A 19,360-nucleotide genomic window follows, 5' to 3' on the forward strand; every position below is an offset into this window, starting at 1 on the left:
TGCTGTGTGCATGCTGTGTACAGGCTGTGTGCATGCTGTGTGCATGCTGTGTGCATGCTGTGTACAGGCTGTGTGCATGCTGTGTACATGCTGTGTGCATGCTGTGTGCATGCTGTGTACAGGCTGTGTGCATGCTGTGTGCATGCTGTGTACAGGCTGTGTGCATGCTGTGTGCATGCTGTGTACAGGCTGTGTGCATGCTGTGTACATGCTAATCAGAGGTGCGAGGGAAAGAACAAACTAAACACAAAAAGACGTAATAAATTAGTTTTCAATCTAGACGAGTTAAAAGTGCAGGAGCCACACTTGGTGTGCGAGTCGTGGTCGCAACCTGCCCGAGTCGGTGACCCGGCGGGGCAGCGAGCAGCTCCTCGCTATTGGGGAGGTCGTGAGTTCAAATCCTGGTTCGGGGGATTGACACAGCCCATCATCCCTTCCTCCGGGGTCGATAAAATGAGTGCCACTGTACGGAAATAAACAGTGGGTGTCTGATGGATCAACTCCCCCCCCCCCTTCTCACGGACATAGGAACGTGGAATTTCGACCACTGGCTTTGAATGTTGTAAACAAGAGATGAGCACCAATGCTCCAACGTGGCTCATGTCAGCTGCAGTCACGCTGGGGATGGCACCGAGCAACCACACTCAGCATCAGCGCCCACACATCATCAACTGCTCACACTCATTGCCAAACAGTGACCGGGGTGGGGGTTTATTCGTTATTCTTTGGGGGAAGGAAAATAAAAAAAGAGAATACATTACGAAAACAACCTTAACTTTGTCACAACAAGTCAGTATCAACACATTGTATATATATTTTAGAAAAAATAGAACAGCAATGACAATAACAACAACAAGCGATCGATGATGATGAAGATAGTAATAATACTCGGGAGGGGAAACATTCAGGACGACGAGAGCTCCGCAGAGCTCGTAAACGGCACGCGCGGCGCGCACGGCAGACGACGACGACGCCAGCGGCAGCAGCAGGAACCTGGGTTCTCAGCGCCGAGCAATGGACAGAGACGACATCTTCTCTCCCACTTGCTGTTACGATGAGTAGTATTATTATCATCGTTACGCAAGCAGGTAAGAGAACCAACAAGTTGCTCGGCTGTTTGAGCCGAGGGCATCATCAGCCCCGTGCGTGGTGGGGGAGAGGGTTCCGAGTTTTGGCCGAGGTGGCACCATGGGGGATGTTAAAGGGGGGGGGGGGGGGGAGTCGCGAGGGAGGCCACGTGTGGCTGCATGCGGTGGCGAGGGGCGCTCCTCCAGTGCGGCGCAAAGCGAGCGTCGGCGCCAACGCCAAGCGCGCCGGTTTCAGTCGGCTCGGGCAGCCCGCGTTTGGCCCAATGCGCAGACGCGTCCCGGGCGTACGGGCGTGGCTCCCTCGCTGTGCCGCTGTCTCGCGGCTCGACTTAACCGGTTCACGGTGTTGAATTTACCTTGCGAGCAAAACCCCAACAGCACGCGCTCCACTCGGTGACCGTTTTCTTGCTAACGAAGGAAAACAAAGATCCCCCCCCCCCCCATAGCCAACACAGACTGTCGGGGCAAGTGCTGCTAGCGAGCACCTCTGAAGGCCGGCACGGCACATGGCGGATTGGGTGGCCAGCACCACGCCCGGCCGCCTTTGTACTCCCTAGGGGAGGCCCATGGCCGGTTCGGATAATCGTCACTGGTGGTGGCCGAGAGCAGGAATCGAACTCGGGTGGCCGGGTTCGGAGTGTAGTGCACGTGCACACAAAACCCACACTCCCGTTTCAATAAATAGTGAAATTGTCGAGCTTGGCGAAACCGCCTCGCCAGGTGAGGCGGCTACCGAGAACCCAGGTCCGCGGCTGGTGCCGTCACGCGGCGCGCGGCGGAGGGGAGGAGGGGTTCGAGGTCGCAGGCCGTCCGAGCGCCCGCGCGACCACGGCCTCCCCCCCCCGAGCGCTCGTCATCGTCCATCGAAACCGCGTTGTTCTGGGAGCGAGCTCGGGATGGACGGGTGGAGGGAGACGGGAGAGCGAGAGCAGAGGTCGGATGCCGCTGCAAGAGCCTCGCGCACTCGCCGCGACGTCTTGCGCAACACCACCACCGCTATGGCCACGCTGCTGGTACTTCTGCCGCTGCACACTGGAGGGCACGGGGTGTGACCTCGTGGGTGGGGGGGGCGTCGATGAGATGCCACCTTGCTTAAAAAAATAGAACGTCGCTTCATGCCAAAGTCTAGACAGGTTTGTGTTTTTTTTTCCAAATTATCCCATCCCATCGATGCACGATGGGAGGTGAACTCGTAGGCAAGGGGCGAATAGGTGACGTCGAAGGGACGTGGTGCTGGTTAACCCGCGTTTCCACGACACTCACGAGCTACCCCCGCATTTCCACGGGGATGGTTGGGAGCACAGCCGTACGCGACGCGTCTAGACCCAGGGCAGAGAGACGCCGGGAGAGGCGTTCGCCCCAGTTACTGGGGTCACCGCACAGCCCTCTGAAGCTGCGTTCAAACTCGGGAAATAGTTCTGACCAGGCTCGTTCCAGTGCAGACGGAGCTCGCGAGAGACACAAACAAATCCGTGTCTCGCAGAAGGAAGGCCATCTAACTCTCTGTCACCAAGGTGCACCTGCTGACCTCTTGATGGCCCGGTTAGCAGAACGAACTCAACTCATCTGCTTTTGTTTCGGAACAGCTTTAGTTACGATCGCATGTTCAGAACAGAATCTGTGGGGGCTCAATTTTGTTGAGCTTTACTCTCACGTCATCGCAGCTCTGGCTGGTGAGGGGGGGCGGCGTGCGGTGAGGTGGGGACCCACTGCGCGAGCATCCGCCTCCCCGACGCCGAGTTCGCACCGACAGCGGCGCACTGCGCTCCTCTAACACTGACGGCCAGCGACACTCGAGGGGCACACACGGCTCAAATCACAGCTAACACGCACACACGCGATACGGCTACACGCGGGGTCAGCACAAACGCGGGGGGGGGGGGGGGGGGCTCTACTCGGGCACTAATGCTCAGCCCGAGCTCCAAATCATGGCCTCTAACGCCATCAATTTAGTTTCGCTCGCAAGGCCAGACAAGGCTCTAATCTCGTTACGGTCCGATGCAGGCCGAGTCAGTATTGCCATCAGCTGTCACTTTAGCGAGGCATTAACTTGAGTCGATTTTGCTCCATTTAATCAACGGGAAAAAAAAAGTTTCCGCTTTTTGTCGATATAAATGAATTGTCAAAGTGCCCAACAAACGTTTTTAAAAAAAGTTTACAATAACTACCACCCGAAAATTTTAATTTATTATTTATAGTTCTACTGTGTGTTGAAAGCAATGTTTGCCGGCTAGTGTTAATCATGTCAAAACTATTTTAGCATAACATTAATAATCATAGTTTTAATCAGTTTCTTCACAATGTTCAGGATAGCTTAAGTTAATCTTAACATGGAATCAATAACAATCACTTTCTTTTCCTTCAAAAGCCGGTGACCGACTCGTAACTGCTATGAATCGCCAGCAGTTTTCACGCGTGTCCAGCGACAGAAAGCGACGCGTTAGGATCGGGCCGCTTACGGCCACGACGCTGCCCCACGATACAAAGCGTGCTCACCCACTGGGCACGACGGACTACGTAAAAGCGCATGCTGCTTGGCAAGTGCGCCGGGCGGCACCGCTCCGGACGCTTCGCCGGCGCCTCCCTCCCTAGCGGGACGAGACGGCGACGGTGTTGATGACGGCGATGGTGGCGGTGATGATGGTGGTGGTGTGATGGGGCGGCGGTGGTAGCGGTGGTTGCACCAGTGGTGGCGGTCGTGGTGTTGGCCGTGGGGCGGGTGTTCTGTAAAACGGGGAGGATTCCGATTGACGGCGTCCAGTTCCGCTGAGGCTCGCGGCTGTAGAATACGAGATTAAAGAAATCCAAAGAAAACTTGTATAACAAGTAACGTTTCAGCTACGGATGGGGTTTGCAGGGGGGGGGGAGCAGCGGACACTCCGGGGAGAAGAGCGAGTGAAAGGAGGAAGGGACTGCCGCACCACGCCGTGTGAAACGCTTCACGGCCATGGAAACCAAACACGACGCGGGCTCCGTCTCCGAGCGACCCACGTGACGCCGCCTCCTCTCCCCCCTGCAATCACCAGGACGCACTTCGTGTTAGTGGCAGGCAGCAGCAGCAGACTGCGGGTCATGCACTGCCCCGCCGCTGGCGTTCACCAGTGGCGTCACGGCGTGCAACTTCATTAGGTCAAGTGACTTGGCTTCAACACTTGGTGTTGTTTTTTTATAATTTATGTATTTTCTTAAAACAAGAAATCCACCCAAAAATCTGGGTGGAGATCCGATGGATGAATTTGCATTGTCGACCATGAACGTTTTCTCTCGACGGTTAAAACTCTCACCCACCGTGCGTGGTTCACACGGGATAGGGGTTTTGGGGTGCAGCGAGAGGAAGGGCCAGAAAACGTAAAGCAATGTGAACCGGGCGGGAGAAAATGCCGGTCAGCCCGACCTGTGATGAAAGTCACTCCCTATTGTACACAAGAGTGAGGGAGTGAGGAGGCACGAGACGGAGAGCGACGGGCGAAAGACCGAGCCTACCGCAGAGGATTTTATTAGCGGCTCTTTCTGGTGGTAACCAGTTAGGGGAAAGTTAGGAGGAGATGGTAACGACTGACTCGAGCGCATGCGTTGTTTGCGTGGTGTTGCTGTCGTTGGCTGAGAGGTGAGTAGAACTCGGACACGCGCCCACACGCGCATACAGACACTGCGTGGTCGATGGCAAGAACACAACTCGACGCACGACGGCTCCTGGAGAGGAGTGCGCCATTGCCGCTCCCGCCACCGCTGCTAGGTGGTTGTCGCCGGCCAGGCGAGTTGGCGGGACCGCCCTCGTCACGGCCGAAGCGTGGTTAGACGGTGACAGCGCTCGTGCCCTGCTTGCCGATGAGAGCCTCGAGCAGGCGCAGCTTCGCCTTGGCGTGCTTGTACTCGGTGTACTGCTCCGCGAGCGTCGAGCGGTCCTCCTTTGCCACGTTCCTGCACGCAGCGTGGGGACCGCGGCACCGCAAGCGTTCAGTTCCACCCACCCCGGTGAATGCCGCGCCTGCGCCGCTCACGCCGTCCTCAAGCGGCTGACAGAGATGCGTGGCGTCCCGTTGTCGACGGACGCATTCCCGCGTCGTCTCCAACAATCGGACGGAAAATAAACATTTCCCAACATATCGCTTGTAGAGGTGCATCTCTATCACTAACTGTGACCTCCCACGAGGGGGAAAGGGAGCATAAACTGGGGGCTTTGATCGAGAGCCTTGGTTGCTGTGCTGTCAGCGAGCGTCTATTAAGGCTGCATGATGCACAAAAGACGGTGGGGCCGGCACCATCCAAGCCAGACCATCTCTGCTTCCGGTAGTAATGAGCAACGCACTGTCAGTATCCACAAATTGCATCTGGCGTCCACTGCAAGCAACTTGTCATCCGGCCATCCCCGGAGCAGCGGATTTTGGATATAGCCATCGAGCAATGATGGTCACTGCATCGTGCGGTTTCAGATGCGTTTCTGCGGCCGCCTGGAACACTCCTCCTTCCGATATTAGGAAGCCACTGGAGCTTTGCACTTTTAAATAATGTAGATTGTCAACTAATTTCTTTAAAATTGCTATTTGTATTTCATTTGTTGTCCTTCCTTCGCACCTTCGATTAGTGGAGTTGGCTAAGTACGGTGCGAAAGAAGTTCAACATACATACATACTTCCTTTTACTTTACCGTAAAGGATCTCCCGATATAGGAATGTGGAATGTCCACCAGATGAGGGCATTTGCCCGAGCACGGCCGCGTGCAGGGACATACTTGGACTTGAGTGGGGCCTGCGGCGAGGCCTGCTGCCCGTACCGGCCGGTGTGCCGGTAGAACGAGTCCTCAAAGTCGCGCAGCAGCTTGCGCAGGCGGCGCTTGTCCGAGCGCGTGGTGCGGAGGTGCTCCATCAACTCCTCCCTGCGCACACAAAAAATACAAAGATCCCCCTCGTATATAGCCTCAACAGACCGTTAGCGAGGAGCGCCTATGAAGGCCGGCACGGCACACGAGGGGGCGGGTGGCCGGCATCATGCTCGGCAACATTTGTCTACAGAGTGGCTGTGTTTACACATTGTGCCAGGTACTCATTTGAGGCTGAGTCGAACGAGAGGAGGCCCACGACCGGTTCATATAATTGTCACCGGTGTTGACCATGAGCGGATATCAAACTCTGGTCGCCGGATTCGTAGCGCAGCGTGCTAACCCCCTGCACTACCGCTCTCCACACGCGCACAGATACAGCAGCACGACCGCCCCCCACATGCGGCACGCAAACGAGCGTTCCCCTGCTGCGTGTGCGCGGCTCGTACCGCGAGGCGGCGTGCAGTGTGGAGAGCGATGGGTCGGGCCGCACGCGCGCCAGCTTGCAGCTGCTGCCGCAGCTCTCCTCCAGCGGGGAAACGAAGCCGTCCGTGTCCTGCTCCTCGTCCTCCGGCAGAAGGCGGCGTGGCGCAAACGGCGGTGGCGTCGCCGACGTCACTGGAGCCACCGCCGTGGGTGCCGCCGGCGCCGGCGGCTCCTGCGCCGGGGCCGGGCGCGTCGCGCGAACTGCCTTGCCGTCGTCCTCCTCATCCGTGCCCTCCTCCTCCTCCTGTGACGCACGGTTCGTTCGTTTGTTGGCTCGTTAGGTTCACCGCCGATAGGTACAGCCGGCCGGGACGTGGTGCGGAGAGAACGCGGCAAACCGAGGAGGTGGGGGCGAGCGGTGGAGCGCTTACGATGATGGGGATGGCGCGCGCTCGCACCAGCAGCGTCTTGACGGAGCGGTAGCGGTCGTACAGTGGCTTCACCTTGTGCTTCTCCAGGCGCGTCGTCTGGAGTGGCGCACGCGCACAGAGGCAGGCAGACAAAATACGTGCTACTCCACAGCACACCAAATAACAAACCCGCAAGGTAGCGCGATGGCCTGGCCTGCGAGCACACCTGACGCGATTATTGGAATGGTTCTGTCAATGGACTATCATGCGTGTGTGTGGGTATAATCTTAAGGTAATTTATCGGGCGGGCAAGTGGACTGGCCAGGCAAGTTTGAGTCAAGTTGTGCTCTCCAAATAGTAAGCAACAACATGGGGGGATGGGATAGAATGCCTCCTGCCTTCTTTGGGGATTAAGCCTACACCAATTCACACTCAGCAGAGGAGTTTATGAACAGGTGGAGAGCTGCATCACCGCTTTACTGAACGTGGCATCTAAACGCCACCGCATCACCAAGACGCTGAGGGGAAATCAACAATTCCACTCACAGCAGCATAAGCCAGTCCCTCCAGAAAAACGCGGAGTTTTTTGGTGATTGTTGCGGGCAAAAATCGTTGATTATGCGGCACGTTTTCTTAAAAAATGCGATGGAATATGCGGGATATTTATGCAATTTTATGCGATTAAATTGCGGGAACTGCGGTTTGATGAAAAAGAGAAAAAAAAGTGATTCCCCCAACACCCTATTCACTCGGCTACTACTTTAATGTAAAGAGTCATTTCTTATTACTTCCTATGATAAGCAAGCATACTACATCACAGAAAGTGCTGGGAATATTTAAGTTCTCATCTTGTTTTATTTCAGACCTTAACAAACAGATGGCTCAAACTTACAAAACATTGAGTCGAACAATTTCTGTAGCTTTACAAAATGAATATGCTACAACTTCTGTAAAAATGAATAAATAAAATATAAAAAAATAAAATGTGTGCTTCCTGTTTTACAGAGGTAGCTATACAAAACAGACATCTTCTGTTAAAATAAGTGTTTTCAGTGCATAGTAACGTAAGCAATACAGTAACAGTACAGTCTTACAGTAATGTAAATGTACATACTACTAACAAAAAAGTGCAATCTTACAACTGTAAAGTTGCATAAACTCCTGAATAAAACTAACTACGTAGCCTCTAACACTTCATAACGTTCCCATGGCAACAGGGGAAATGGCTGCGCTTGTGTGAAGTAAACGCAACATTTTTCAACTTTCTGCTAAGATATATGTGACTTTTTGCAACGAAAATGCGGGGATTATGAAATCATGCAAGCCCGCATATTTTGCGCGCGGAAATCTGCAATTTATGCGGCGAAAGTGCGGCGTATTTGAAAAAACGCGCCCCCCGCATAAATATGCGGACTTTGGCTGATTTTGCGTGGAATCTTGCGATCGCATAATCACGTTTTTCTGGAGGGACTGATAAGCATCCTCTGCTGGATGAACGCGAAGGTAGTTGCTGGTGAAGAAACTCCACCGGGGTTGCAATCAACTTGGCAATGAAAATTGCGGAGCGCCTCTGAATCGCATCTTTGAGTCTCATTAAACTATGAACGATGAAAATTTTAGTATTTTTTAATCAACCAGGTAAGGCCCATTGAGCTATTTAACCCTTTTTCAGATGCGACCTGGCCACAAATTATAGCTCAATGAAGTGGCTAATCACGTGGACATTTATTGCATGTTTTCATATGTGGAGGGAAAAACTAGAGGACCCGGAGAAAAATACATGCGACCACGAGGAGAGACATGCAAACTCCAAAATATACAGCAGGCGTCAGGGATCCTGATAGAACCCACGACTTCTTGTATACCCCGTAAGAATGATTTTATTATGTTATATTTTTATTATTTTATTATTTCCCTTCTACGTGACTTTACCAAAATAACCAAGAAGATGAATCCCTGCAGTCACGAAAGCTTTAAATCGAAATTTCTTGTATACCCGGCAAGAAAGATAACAGCTCGCCAACGTAAAGCCCCATTGCCTTTGCGTGGACCCGGCGGGCGTGAGGCGGGCAAGCTGGGTGTGGACAAAAGGCGGGAGGAGGTAGTTACCGGTCGGCCGTGAATGCTCTCGAAGTACAGCAGGCTCTTCTGGATGGCCACCTTCTCGGCTGCGATCTGCTCCCTCGTCATCTCCTGCGAGAGGCAACACGCAAAGCGCGTGTCGCTACGGAACGTCCTCCCGGCCCCAAGGGGGAGAGCCACACTGAGCCCGCACGAGCCGTCAGCTGGATCGACGGGCACGGCTGCCCGCTGCGCAGCGCGCATCTGCTCTGGGGTTGCGGTGGCAGTGGGTGCACTGCGCTCGCATAGTGATCGCGGAAGCAGTATCATGTGTGCGTCCAAGCTCTGAATGTGTCTGTAATAAAGCCAGATATGATGAAAAAAGAAGAGGGTTTATCCTTTCTGGCAATAACACACCTTTTGCAAGACATCAAGTCTGCATTAACCACACACGCTTGTGGTAAAATATGGAAACAAACATACTCCAAGAATATATTTGATATAATTGGCCTACACGAGAGATAGACTTTATTATAGCCTTGTTTCACCGGTGTTAGACCAGAGAATGGCAAAAGGTGAACAGTACAATGGCGATGCAAATATCAAAGCATTAATAGCTCGCGGTGAGCACTCAGATCTATGGGACCTTTTGCCAGCATAATATTTTTTCATAATTATTATACTGCCAAACATGTCCAATAGATAAAGTGCAGATATTGTGAACATACAGATGAATGAAGGCCTTCAGTATGACCCCCCCCCCCAATAGGCATTGCTGGGATGATTTTGATATTTTGACTGTGAGATTTTTACTAATTAGTGGAAATGCCCTAAGGCAGCCAGGCATGCATACCGATGGCCACACCACTCCATCACCTTTTAAGCCAGCCTTAATAGGCGCTCACCATCAGCATTAGCCCCCAAAGATAAAGATCCAACGTATAGGTTCCAACAGACCGTTGGGGCAAGTGCTGTTAGCTAGCACCTATGAAGGTCTGAACGTTACACGAGGGAGTGGGTGGCCAACACCACGCCCGGCCGCCTTTGACTCCCAAGTGCAGATTTTTGTACACTGCCTCAGGTAGAGTCGAACACTAGCCCCCACACTGCGTAACACACACGCACTCTGTGTCGCAGTGCAAGCCATGTATTCGGGGCCAGCCGCTAACCTTGGGACTGTCCGGTCGTGCCGCTTGCTGCCTCTTCTCCTTCAGACGGAGCTCGATCGCCTCCATCGTCTGCTCCACCGTGGGCCTCTCCGCCTTAGGCTTCTCCGCCGTGGGCCTGTGGGCAAGCTTGGGCTGCTCCGTGCCTCGCCGCGAGGCTTTGGGGGATCCGGCGGGGGAGCCGTCCTCCCGCACCGTCCCCTCCCGCGTGTCCGCCTCTGCCGAGGGCGCCTCCGTCGAGGGGACCTCTGCCGAGGGCAGCTCCACCGTAGGGAACTCCGGGAGGAGGCTCAGCTCGCAGGGCCGGCTGGAGCCGAAGCTCCGCGGGAGGGTGTTGCTGCGCTGTCGCGTTAGGGCATCCCTGCCACTCACCGTCTCCTCCTGCGACTGCTTTAGCCTGAGCTCTGTGTTTACAAAGCAACACCAGCAGGTTTACGTTGGTTAGCCGTCACCATTGTCACCATCGTCGGCCATGATCTATCCACTGCTGGACGAAGTCATCCCCAAGTCGGTTTCGCGATGCAAGGATCCAAGTCTAGCTCCTGCGAACGAGCTCCATCTCCACGGGGGGAGGGTGTAACCGCATCCGTGTTGCCTCCTTGCATCTTTTGCTCCACCAATAGTCTCGACAACCGGCCATTGTCCCTTCCTGTGGCTCGTGCTGCCCGAGCCACTTCCTCGTCTCTAATGCTCGATACCATGAGCGATGACTCATCGTATTGAGCGATGAGTCATCGTATTCTAGCCAAACATGTAAATCCCCCATGCTTGTCTGTGCACTTAATGCGCTCATGAGAGTTAACTGAGGTGAACGCGAGCGCTCTTGTTCATCTCACTGCTGCAATAGGTGTAATCTTCACATCTGGGATTCTAAGCTGACTGCGGTGAGCTCTGTGTGTGTCTGTGCGCAGTACTGCAGGAGAAACCACGATCCCAAAGCCTCTGTCATCTCCTCGCCGGTGTTGACACTCCACTCCCCACAGTACACACCGCCCATTCGCATTCCAGCTGGGGCCCACGCAAAACACGCACGACAGGCACACCCTTGCTATTAACAAGGCACAGCCCTGCAACCGCTGGCTCACAGCACTGCTGGTAAGAAAGTCATCTGCATTAGGGAGCTCTAGATAAACTTCTCTTTAAGAGGGCAGTTTATGGCCAACTCTTCCACACCAGCCAGAAGTGGGAGTTCCCACACTTTATCCCACCACACGCGGCCTGTCGATCGATGGAATTGAACCGGCGACCTCTGTATTGCAAGTCCGCTGTGCCGACCATTACACCACCACTGTGGCAGCATTATTTGTCACAGGAGTGTGGCGAAGGTAGAGTGATTCACCCGGTATGACTCACACACAGTGTAACTCATACTAAGCATGACTTGCACTCAGCTTGACTCTAAGCAAAGGATAAATCTGCAGGCGGTGACGCGGCGAGTGGAGACGTCACCTCTGAGCTGTTTGCGCGAGCGAGCAAGGTCGTTCATCCACTTGAGAACTTCCGGGTTGGTGACTTTATCACTGTGACTCGGCTGCATACACACACAAACACACAACACCAAGGGGGTGTTGTCAATCATCATCACCGCCACCTCTTCTAGTATTCGCGAATATCACTGTGTAGGTTTCATAGCTGTGCTGCGTAGCCCTCCGCTGCATGCATGGGTTGTGCCGCATGTTGTTCGTCACGCCAAACAACCCGCAGCACAACGCGATCACAACGGGAGGGGCCCCTCGCTAACATTCCCTGCTTCACTGAACGAGGGCTCCCCGCGAGGCACGTCAGCCTCTTGCACGTGCATTAGTTTTAAAGAAAACTAAACTTTTTTAATTATCTAAACGTTTGCCAAATTAACTCAAAATCCAAACATAATGACGGGTGTTTATTCGAGCAGTCCATTGATGACGGGGCTTACACCAGCCACTCGCTTAATTTGAGAACCCGGTTTAACTACCGGTGGCTGAACCAAGGAGTCGAAACCAGGATGTCAGCCGTGCCGGCTCAGTTTCTGTCGCCCATCACCAGGACCGCTTGGAGGGGGTGGGGGAAAATGTAGTTCTTTGCCCGAGGCCTAACACAAAACAGGTCCTCGCAATGGTCCGGTATTTGTCAAAATTGAGCAAAGAGGCCCCATGTTGTGTTCTACTCTGGACCTCTGGGGAGCCTCTGGGCGGCCCTGCCTATATCGCAGAGTTGTGTGGCGTGGCGAGAGACACGGGGAGAAGCACAGGGAGAGGCGTGGGGAGAGGTGCAGGGGGAGAGGTACGGGAAGAGGCGTGGGGAAAGGTGCGGGGGGAGAGGAGCGGGCCCCACCCGGTAGCGGTGCTCCTCCTGAAAGCGTTCCTCGAAGCGCCGGATCTTCTTCTTCAGGCTCTGGATTCGCTTCGAAAGCTGCGATGATGTCACCTCCTCCTTGTCGTGCTCCTCCTCGCGGGAGCCCAGCGACGATGACCTGGGCCTGCCGAGGAGGAAAAGGCCACACCCCTCGTCACCCGAGAACTCTTTGCGGCCCAGGTAGGTACATGTATCACCAGGCCACGCCGTGTGACAGGACTGGGCGTGTCACGGCCAGCACTGACACATACCCCGTCATGTGTCGTCGTGATGTTACAACGTCCGTACACGTGACCGCTAACCTGCACCTTGTCGCCTGGTCTCACCTCCCTTTTGTTTACCTCCCTTTCATCTCACAAATCTATTTGATCTAGTCTACAGAGCTCTTATCTACCCAAATCTTTGTCTGTCAATGTCTTGGCGAACCGTATCTCTCAGCGGACCATGGCTCGGTGGGCCACTCCCAAGACCCACACCGCAGGCCACCGGGGCAGGAGCCTGCCGTCCCGTGGCGTGTGGTTGGGCGCCTGCAATGCGCACACCCCGCACCCTTCCGATATTGTCACCAAGACATTTCATAGTGACCCATTCCTTGCCATATTTAATCAATTATCTTTACGTTAAAATGTGTTCAAAATGTAAATAATATTTTTTTAATTAAATGCCTGCCCACAAGAGCCGCAGGTGACCCCTGGGCTTTACCATCGCCTCCCTAGATCTGTCGCTCCACATAAACTGGAAAGAGTATTCCTTACACGTCCCATCTGCGCTTTTGTGGCCATCTAGAACGCTCTTCTTTCCGATGTTAGGAAGCCACTGAAAACTAATTTCTTTCTAACTGCTTTTTGTGTTTAGTACGGTGCGAAATTGAACGTACATACAGAACTACATATGTCCTGGCGACCCACCCCACCCCTCACCTCATGAAGCTGGGCAAGTTGGGTGGCGACGGCGGCGCCTCGGGGTCCGTGTGGTAGCGTTGCGAGTGGCTGAAGCTGGAGCAACGCGGCGACAGCAGCGGGTCCGCTTCGTCTGCCAGGAGGCGGCGGATGAGGCGGCCGGGCCGGGGGGAAAGGTGCGGCTCGCTCGACTCCGAACGCCAATCCCGGAACAACCGCACCGGCTCTGCCGGCACAAGGCGACAGGGGGGAAGGCACACGCATGTAGACGTGGGGTTTGGTGCCTGAACGCATCGTAGATCGTACAGAGATCATTATCCATGCTTGCCAACCAGCCCATACTGGACATGTGAAAAAGAGCTTCATGGCTCATTGGATTCCTCCAGTCTAAATAAAGATTATGATTCTGCCAATCAGCATTAGTCATTGGTGAACGCGCCTCTAGGTGTGTGATAGACGGACGGACAGACAGGTGACGCTTTTAATACGTCGGGATGTGTGCGTGTGGGAGGGAACGTGAGCAGTGGGAGACACGGGCACATGCGAGGAGGACCACAATCAAAACCCTCGCGAGCAGCTCAGCAGCCTGCTTGTGAGCTTTACTGTCTCATGCGGGCCCAAGCCCGCGGGCTAAGCAGTGTGTCGGGAGTTCCTTGTGAGCCCACCGTGCCCAGCGCACAAATAAAACACGCCGGCGTACGTACCTCCCCACTCAGTGTCTGGCGCGATGCCGGCCAGGTCCAGCAGCGGAACGTCGGTCCTGCGCGCGGTGCCGCCCACGGCCGTCTGCGAGGGTCCCCCGAGGCCCCGTTGGGGAGATGCCGATGACAGCTCTTGCTCCATGGGCACCACCTCGTTGTTGTTTTCCTCCTTCCACTACGCCAGGAGTACGGAAAGGGGTTGTGGGGGGGCAGTGAGACGTGGAACCCAGCATCCGGTCGCGCCGGCCGCGGTCCACGCGGCCACCGTGGCCATCGTTGAGAGCCCCCAGCCCTATCGCCAGCACAATCCAATGGCAGTGTTAGGTGAGGCAGCGCCCTGCTGATGAGATGCCCCCCCCGTGAACAAAAACCAGTCACGGGTTTCCCTGCTTCAACAAAACGCTTCTAGAAATCGGCGGTCAAGACATTGCATTGAATGACGGGAAGCAAAACGTTGTTGTTATTTTGGGGGAAATTAAACTGGTTCCATTTTCTGCTTCATCACCTACCTACTCACTTACTCACCTGAATATGAATTCTTTCGTCATTTTAAAACGGATTCTTGCACAATTCATTTACTATTGTAGCACCGATTTAGGTGCCGTTGTATTGCTTAAACCCATTCATAACGAGAGCAGTTCCCAACCCCACCATGCCTGAGTGTGAACGAAAGGAAGCATTTTCATGGACTTGATAATAAAAATGATTTAGTTTTTATCGAGCGGCGGCATTTATGAAACTGCAATACACGGTGCGGCATAATCCGCGACACACGGAGATGCGCGTATATATTAAGACATTTTAAACTGAGTGATTATACGTGTGGGAGGAAGAGAGCACCCGGATAAAACCCATGTGTATGAGGGGGCAAATCTCTATCCCAAACAGGTGGGACAGATGATATTCGTCCGCATTTTGCCGTACCGCCTTCTCCTGGCGAGCCAGCATACATGCACCTCCTCGACGCACACGGCAAGGGAGATTCACAACACTTGTACGGTGACCCACCAACCCTCGCTGCCTCCAAAGTGCTGGATCGCAGGCCATGTGCGTAGCCACTACTGCCGCCTGGCTGTGTTAATACGGCCGGTGCCGTTCACTTACAGCTCGCTCAGAGCACACGCGCTGCTTGTAACATCATTTAACTTTCTAGTAAAGAGCCGATTGCTTCCAACGCCGCTGGTACAACACGCCGCTGGCACAACACGCCGCTCTTGCCACACGTTTCCGACCGCCGGCTGCGACAATCGCTGAGCAGGGGAGCTCAATGCAGAGATGCGCGAGTTTTGATCGCTCTGCTCACGCAACTGCTTTGCCCCAACTGCACAGCTCCCAAGAACGGGAGGTGCACAGTTAAGGTTGCGCGTTGAGCCACAAGAACGTCAGAGATGCGTACTAAAGAAAACATTCCTCTAAAAACAGCGGCAACCTCAACAATTCTGTCAGGTGTGATAGAGAAACATCAACCTGAAAGGAAGCCTATTTTTATAATGTTCCTGCTATTCAAGAGCAACTTCAACCCTCGTGATACTTGGAAAGCCAAAGGGAGCTCACAGCAAGTCACAAACAAACACCTCATGAAAGAATCAACGGTTTGATTTTATACAAAGCTTATGGCCACAACCCCTAAATTGCATCTGCACAATCCATGACAGCAGCAGATGCAGTTGCTTGGTGCATGCGACTGTGGTCACCCAAAACAGACCATGGAATACATAACGACTCGATGGCCGATTCACAAACACAAAGGAGGCATCGCCGCAACGATTCCCCACTCCGCTATTCCTGACGCAATAATCTGGCGCAACCGCCTCAATGTAGAATTACATCGGTTGATCTACATTAACGAGGAGACTCAATAGCAGTACAGGGAGTTTCATAACACGTCTCGTCGGTCGCTTGTCCGGTTAAACCATTGATGCACGGAGGTGGGGAAGCAGTGGATGTGCGGCAGGAATCAATGCAACTCCAGCCAGTGGGAGGCTGCGGTGCAAAACAAAGACAAAGATCCCCTGGAAAAGCCTTAACAGACTGTTGGGGCAAGTGCTGTTAGCGAGGACCTATGAAGGCCGGCACAGCACACAAGGGAGTGGGTGACCAGCACCACGCCCGGCTGCCTTTGCCTCCCCAGAGGTGATGTTTTACAAACCGTACCAGGTACTCATTTGAGGCCGAGTCGACTCAGGAGAGGCCTAGAACCGGTTCAGATAATCGTCACTGGGGTTGGCCGTGAGCAGAAATCAAACTCTGGTCGCTTGGTTCGTAGTGCAGCGTGTTAACCGCTCCACTACCGCTCCCCATGTGCCTGCCAGATACACGTAACAATGATGAACCTTTTATGAATTCTAAACTCTGAATAAATGAACAGATTTCAAAACCAGATTCCAAAGAGCCTGGAATTAAACTTTGGCCTTTTTGGTCGACTCAGCCCTTCACCTCTCCGGGGTCAATGAAGTAACACTTTGTAGGAAGGAAAAAAGTGCTTGTCCTGTAGACATACTTGTTCATGCCATACGAATGTGGAATTCTGAGGGTCAGGACTGTAAAGAGGAGATGAGAATCAGCCCGTGGTCATTTGAGCGGCAAGTTACTTTATTAAGGCCTAACAGCACAATCAACTTATCAATGGCCACAAACGTATGACTCATTATAACCACTACAATGTGGAAAACACTAGATCTGCTTTATGACAAACACAGCTCAATCTCTTGCCTGCCGAAAGCATGCGACACAGTACCCTAAGCTGCAATGCAGACACGGCCACATTTCCCCTTAATGAGTGCCAATCTGCGAGCCAACACCCAGGTCCCCGATTGGGGTGTACGCTGAAATCTGTCACGCCGATGACTACACTTCCGTCGCGACGCGGGACGCCCCTCCCCCCTCTCTACTTCTCCGGCAACGGCGCCCGATTTCTCTAACGCCGTTGGTCGCCTGCCGCCAGCGTTAAGAGCGGCCGATGCCTCACCGGGGTCCCTGGAGCCGTGCCGCGGGGCGGCGGCGGGAGAGGGCTACGTTTTTGTATCGTGCCACGGCTCGGCTTGCGGCGGTTGCGGGGCGGCGGGGCGCGACTGGCCGTCAGCTGTGTGACACCACAAATAAAAAAACAAAACAAAACCCACCGTCGCAATTCCTGATCCTGAGCCAGGTTCTCTCTCTCACTAAGAAGACAAGGGAGGAGTCTTGTTTCACTTTCGCTCACGTCTTCATGGATGTCTGACATATATATGTGTTGACACCCATATATATGTGTGTTTGAGCGAAGGCCGGGGGAGGCTCTGTGGGTCACCGGGTGAAGGAACAGCACTCGTGGGACTGGCAGGAGGGTACTACGGGTGCAGAGCAAGCGAGCTACGGAGCAACTGAGCAGCACCGATGAGTACTTAGACGAGCGAGCAAGGAACAACAGACAGCAACCGTGGCAACTACTACCAGGTAAGGCACCACTGCGCTATTACTCTTTTTATCAGAAGTGGCTTGGCCACAAATGATAGCTCAACGAACTGGCTTATAACGTGGAAATTTATAGTGGTCAAATATTCTAAACCAGTGGTTCTTAACCGGAGGTGCACGCACTCTCTGAGGGTGCGAGATGCCCTAAATAGGGGTGCAAGACATGCCCGATTTATTTAGAATGTAAATAATCGAAATTCTATATTAAGAATGATCACGTAAGTACAACTACTTTGTTTCATCAAACCTATATATTCATTAACATTATAAATTGTTTAACAGCTGAGAACCAAAGGAGGTGCAAGGCTGCAGTAAAGGTTAAGAACCACTGCTCTAAACGCATGTTGTTTCTAAATGTGGAGGGAAAAACCCGGAGTAAAATCCACGCGACCATGGGGAAAACACGCAAACTCCAAAAATACAGGCATCAGGGTCGAACCCACAACCTCCTGTATACCAGGCGAGGCAGTTAACATCTCGTCACCGTGGCAACTAACAGTAACAACAAGAGATGTCACCGATCTGTGGCGGCCCGTGTTTATTATGATTAGGATTGTATCGTAGTGTCAAATAAACTGGTTTAATTTGTGTTCATTATTTCTTAACCAAAATTAAAAATTTTACTCAAAATGTTTCATGATGCCCATTCCCTTGCGTGTCCATTCACCCTTCCCCGGGAGCCAGATATCCAAGCCTATCCTGACCTACTCACTCGCCCGTGTGTGGACACGCACCATGTGTCGCCGCATCTTGCGAGTACCACATGACTTCACGTGTATGTGTGTTGGGAAAAATAGAGAAAGGAGGGCATAACTATGGCCGGGAAGACACGGCGCTTCATATGGAGCGACACAGCCAGGTAGCTTCCACACAGCGCTACGCAGCTGATGAAAAGGTAATGCCTCCAGACGGATTTGGGTGAGACCTCTGCTGCAAAACTAGAGCTGGCGCCGTGGTGACGTCACCGCCACTTGGTGTCGAACGGCGGTTGTTGTAATTGTTGTTGAGCAAAATACTTTCAGCTACAAGTAAAAAAAGACTTGAACGATTAATGTGTAAAAAGTTGTCGTTACGTGTAGTTGTGTGTACACAGGTGTGTGTACGTGTGGTTACGGAACGTCGAACAGACACTCACGAGGGGCGCTATTTCCCTCGTAGGGTCTGTCCCCCCGCACCCCCCCCCCTCGCGCTCCCTCGGTGTTGTTGTGGTGTTTGTCACCATACTGACCGAGGACAGCGTCGTCGTGTTCACCATGTCGGCGAGCTCCTCCCCTTGACTCATGTTCATCTTCTTCTTCTCTTCCTCCTCTTCCCTAGCAATCGTCAACAGCAAAGCGACGACGTCACGCACGAATACAAATACACCGCGACCACCCCCACCAGCAAGCGGGGCAGAAAAACACGCGTTGGCAAATATTAATCCAGCTTCCTCTTGACTCAGTGCGCAAGAATAGATGGAAGCCTGCTGCTGCAGCTGCGTGGTCAGCAGGGAATCGCCAAAGCATGCCGTCTACAAGGCGAGCGCCAACGATCCTCTGGACAACTTCGCAGGAATGTTAGAAACCAGAACACAGCCTAAGTGATGCTTGTATGTTATTGCGGTGACCATCAGGTTCTGGGACCTGTGCTGTAATCCCGTGACTGTAGAATTATAATTTGCACGAATCGTAGATAATCGCTATTTACACGCAGAAAACTGCTTAAAACAGGAGTGGAATCGCCGAGTTGCTATGAGCCCGCTGTCCTTCACCGATCACCAAGTTCCCGTTGGCTTAGCGGCGCAGCTTGTGTTACCAATGCGCTCATGAGCCAAAGCGGTATCATCGCTAGGGTCGCGGTGACCGGCACCACGGCGTCTCTTACGGTGGCAGCAGAGCGCGGCTCGCAGGCTTCCCCTCCTCCATGTCGGTCTCCGAATCCGTGGCGGATGTCCGACCGGTCCCGCATGACCCTCCCGGGCCAGCGCTCTCCATCGCCTGGAGACAGCGTCGCGTAGCGCAGAG

The 19,360-nt window shown here is 53.4% G+C and overlaps 1 protein-coding gene across 8 annotated transcripts in view; it reads right to left on the minus strand.

Moving 5' to 3' along the window:
- Positions 1-690: 690 nt before the first annotated feature.
- LOC133354537 (protein FAM13A-like) overlaps positions 691-19,360 on the minus strand; it is a 65,165-nt gene continuing 46,495 nt past the window's right edge. For 6 of the 8 annotated variants that reach the window (XM_061571437.1, XM_061571438.1, XM_061571440.1 and 3 more), the window contains 13 exons: positions 19,221-19,333; positions 18,586-18,670; positions 16,873-16,986; positions 13,908-14,079; positions 13,225-13,429; positions 12,284-12,428; positions 11,420-11,501; positions 9,974-10,374; positions 8,853-8,936; positions 6,765-6,860; positions 6,357-6,637; positions 5,821-5,964; positions 691-5,009 (listed from right to left, as the gene is read on the minus strand). In XM_061571437.1, coding sequence (XP_061427421.1) covers positions 4,883-5,009; positions 5,821-5,964; positions 6,357-6,637; positions 6,765-6,860; positions 8,853-8,936; positions 9,974-10,374; positions 11,420-11,501; positions 12,284-12,428; positions 13,225-13,429; positions 13,908-14,079; positions 16,873-16,986; positions 18,586-18,670; positions 19,221-19,333 — 2,049 coding nt within the window. In that variant the 3' untranslated portion in view covers positions 691-4,882. The remainder of the gene's footprint in view (positions 5,010-5,820; positions 5,965-6,356; positions 6,638-6,764; positions 6,861-8,852; positions 8,937-9,973; positions 10,375-11,419; positions 11,502-12,283; positions 12,429-13,224; positions 13,430-13,907; positions 14,080-16,872; positions 16,987-18,585; positions 18,671-19,220; positions 19,334-19,360) is intronic. The other 2 variants (XM_061571442.1, XM_061571443.1) reach the window with 2 other exon arrangements.

Source organism: Lethenteron reissneri, chromosome 47 (assembly GCF_015708825.2).
Source record: "Lethenteron reissneri isolate LAM-NWPU_2019-01 chromosome 47, ASM1570882v1, whole genome shotgun sequence".
Taxonomy (NCBI): domain Eukaryota; kingdom Metazoa; phylum Chordata; class Hyperoartia; order Petromyzontiformes; family Petromyzontidae; genus Lethenteron; species Lethenteron reissneri.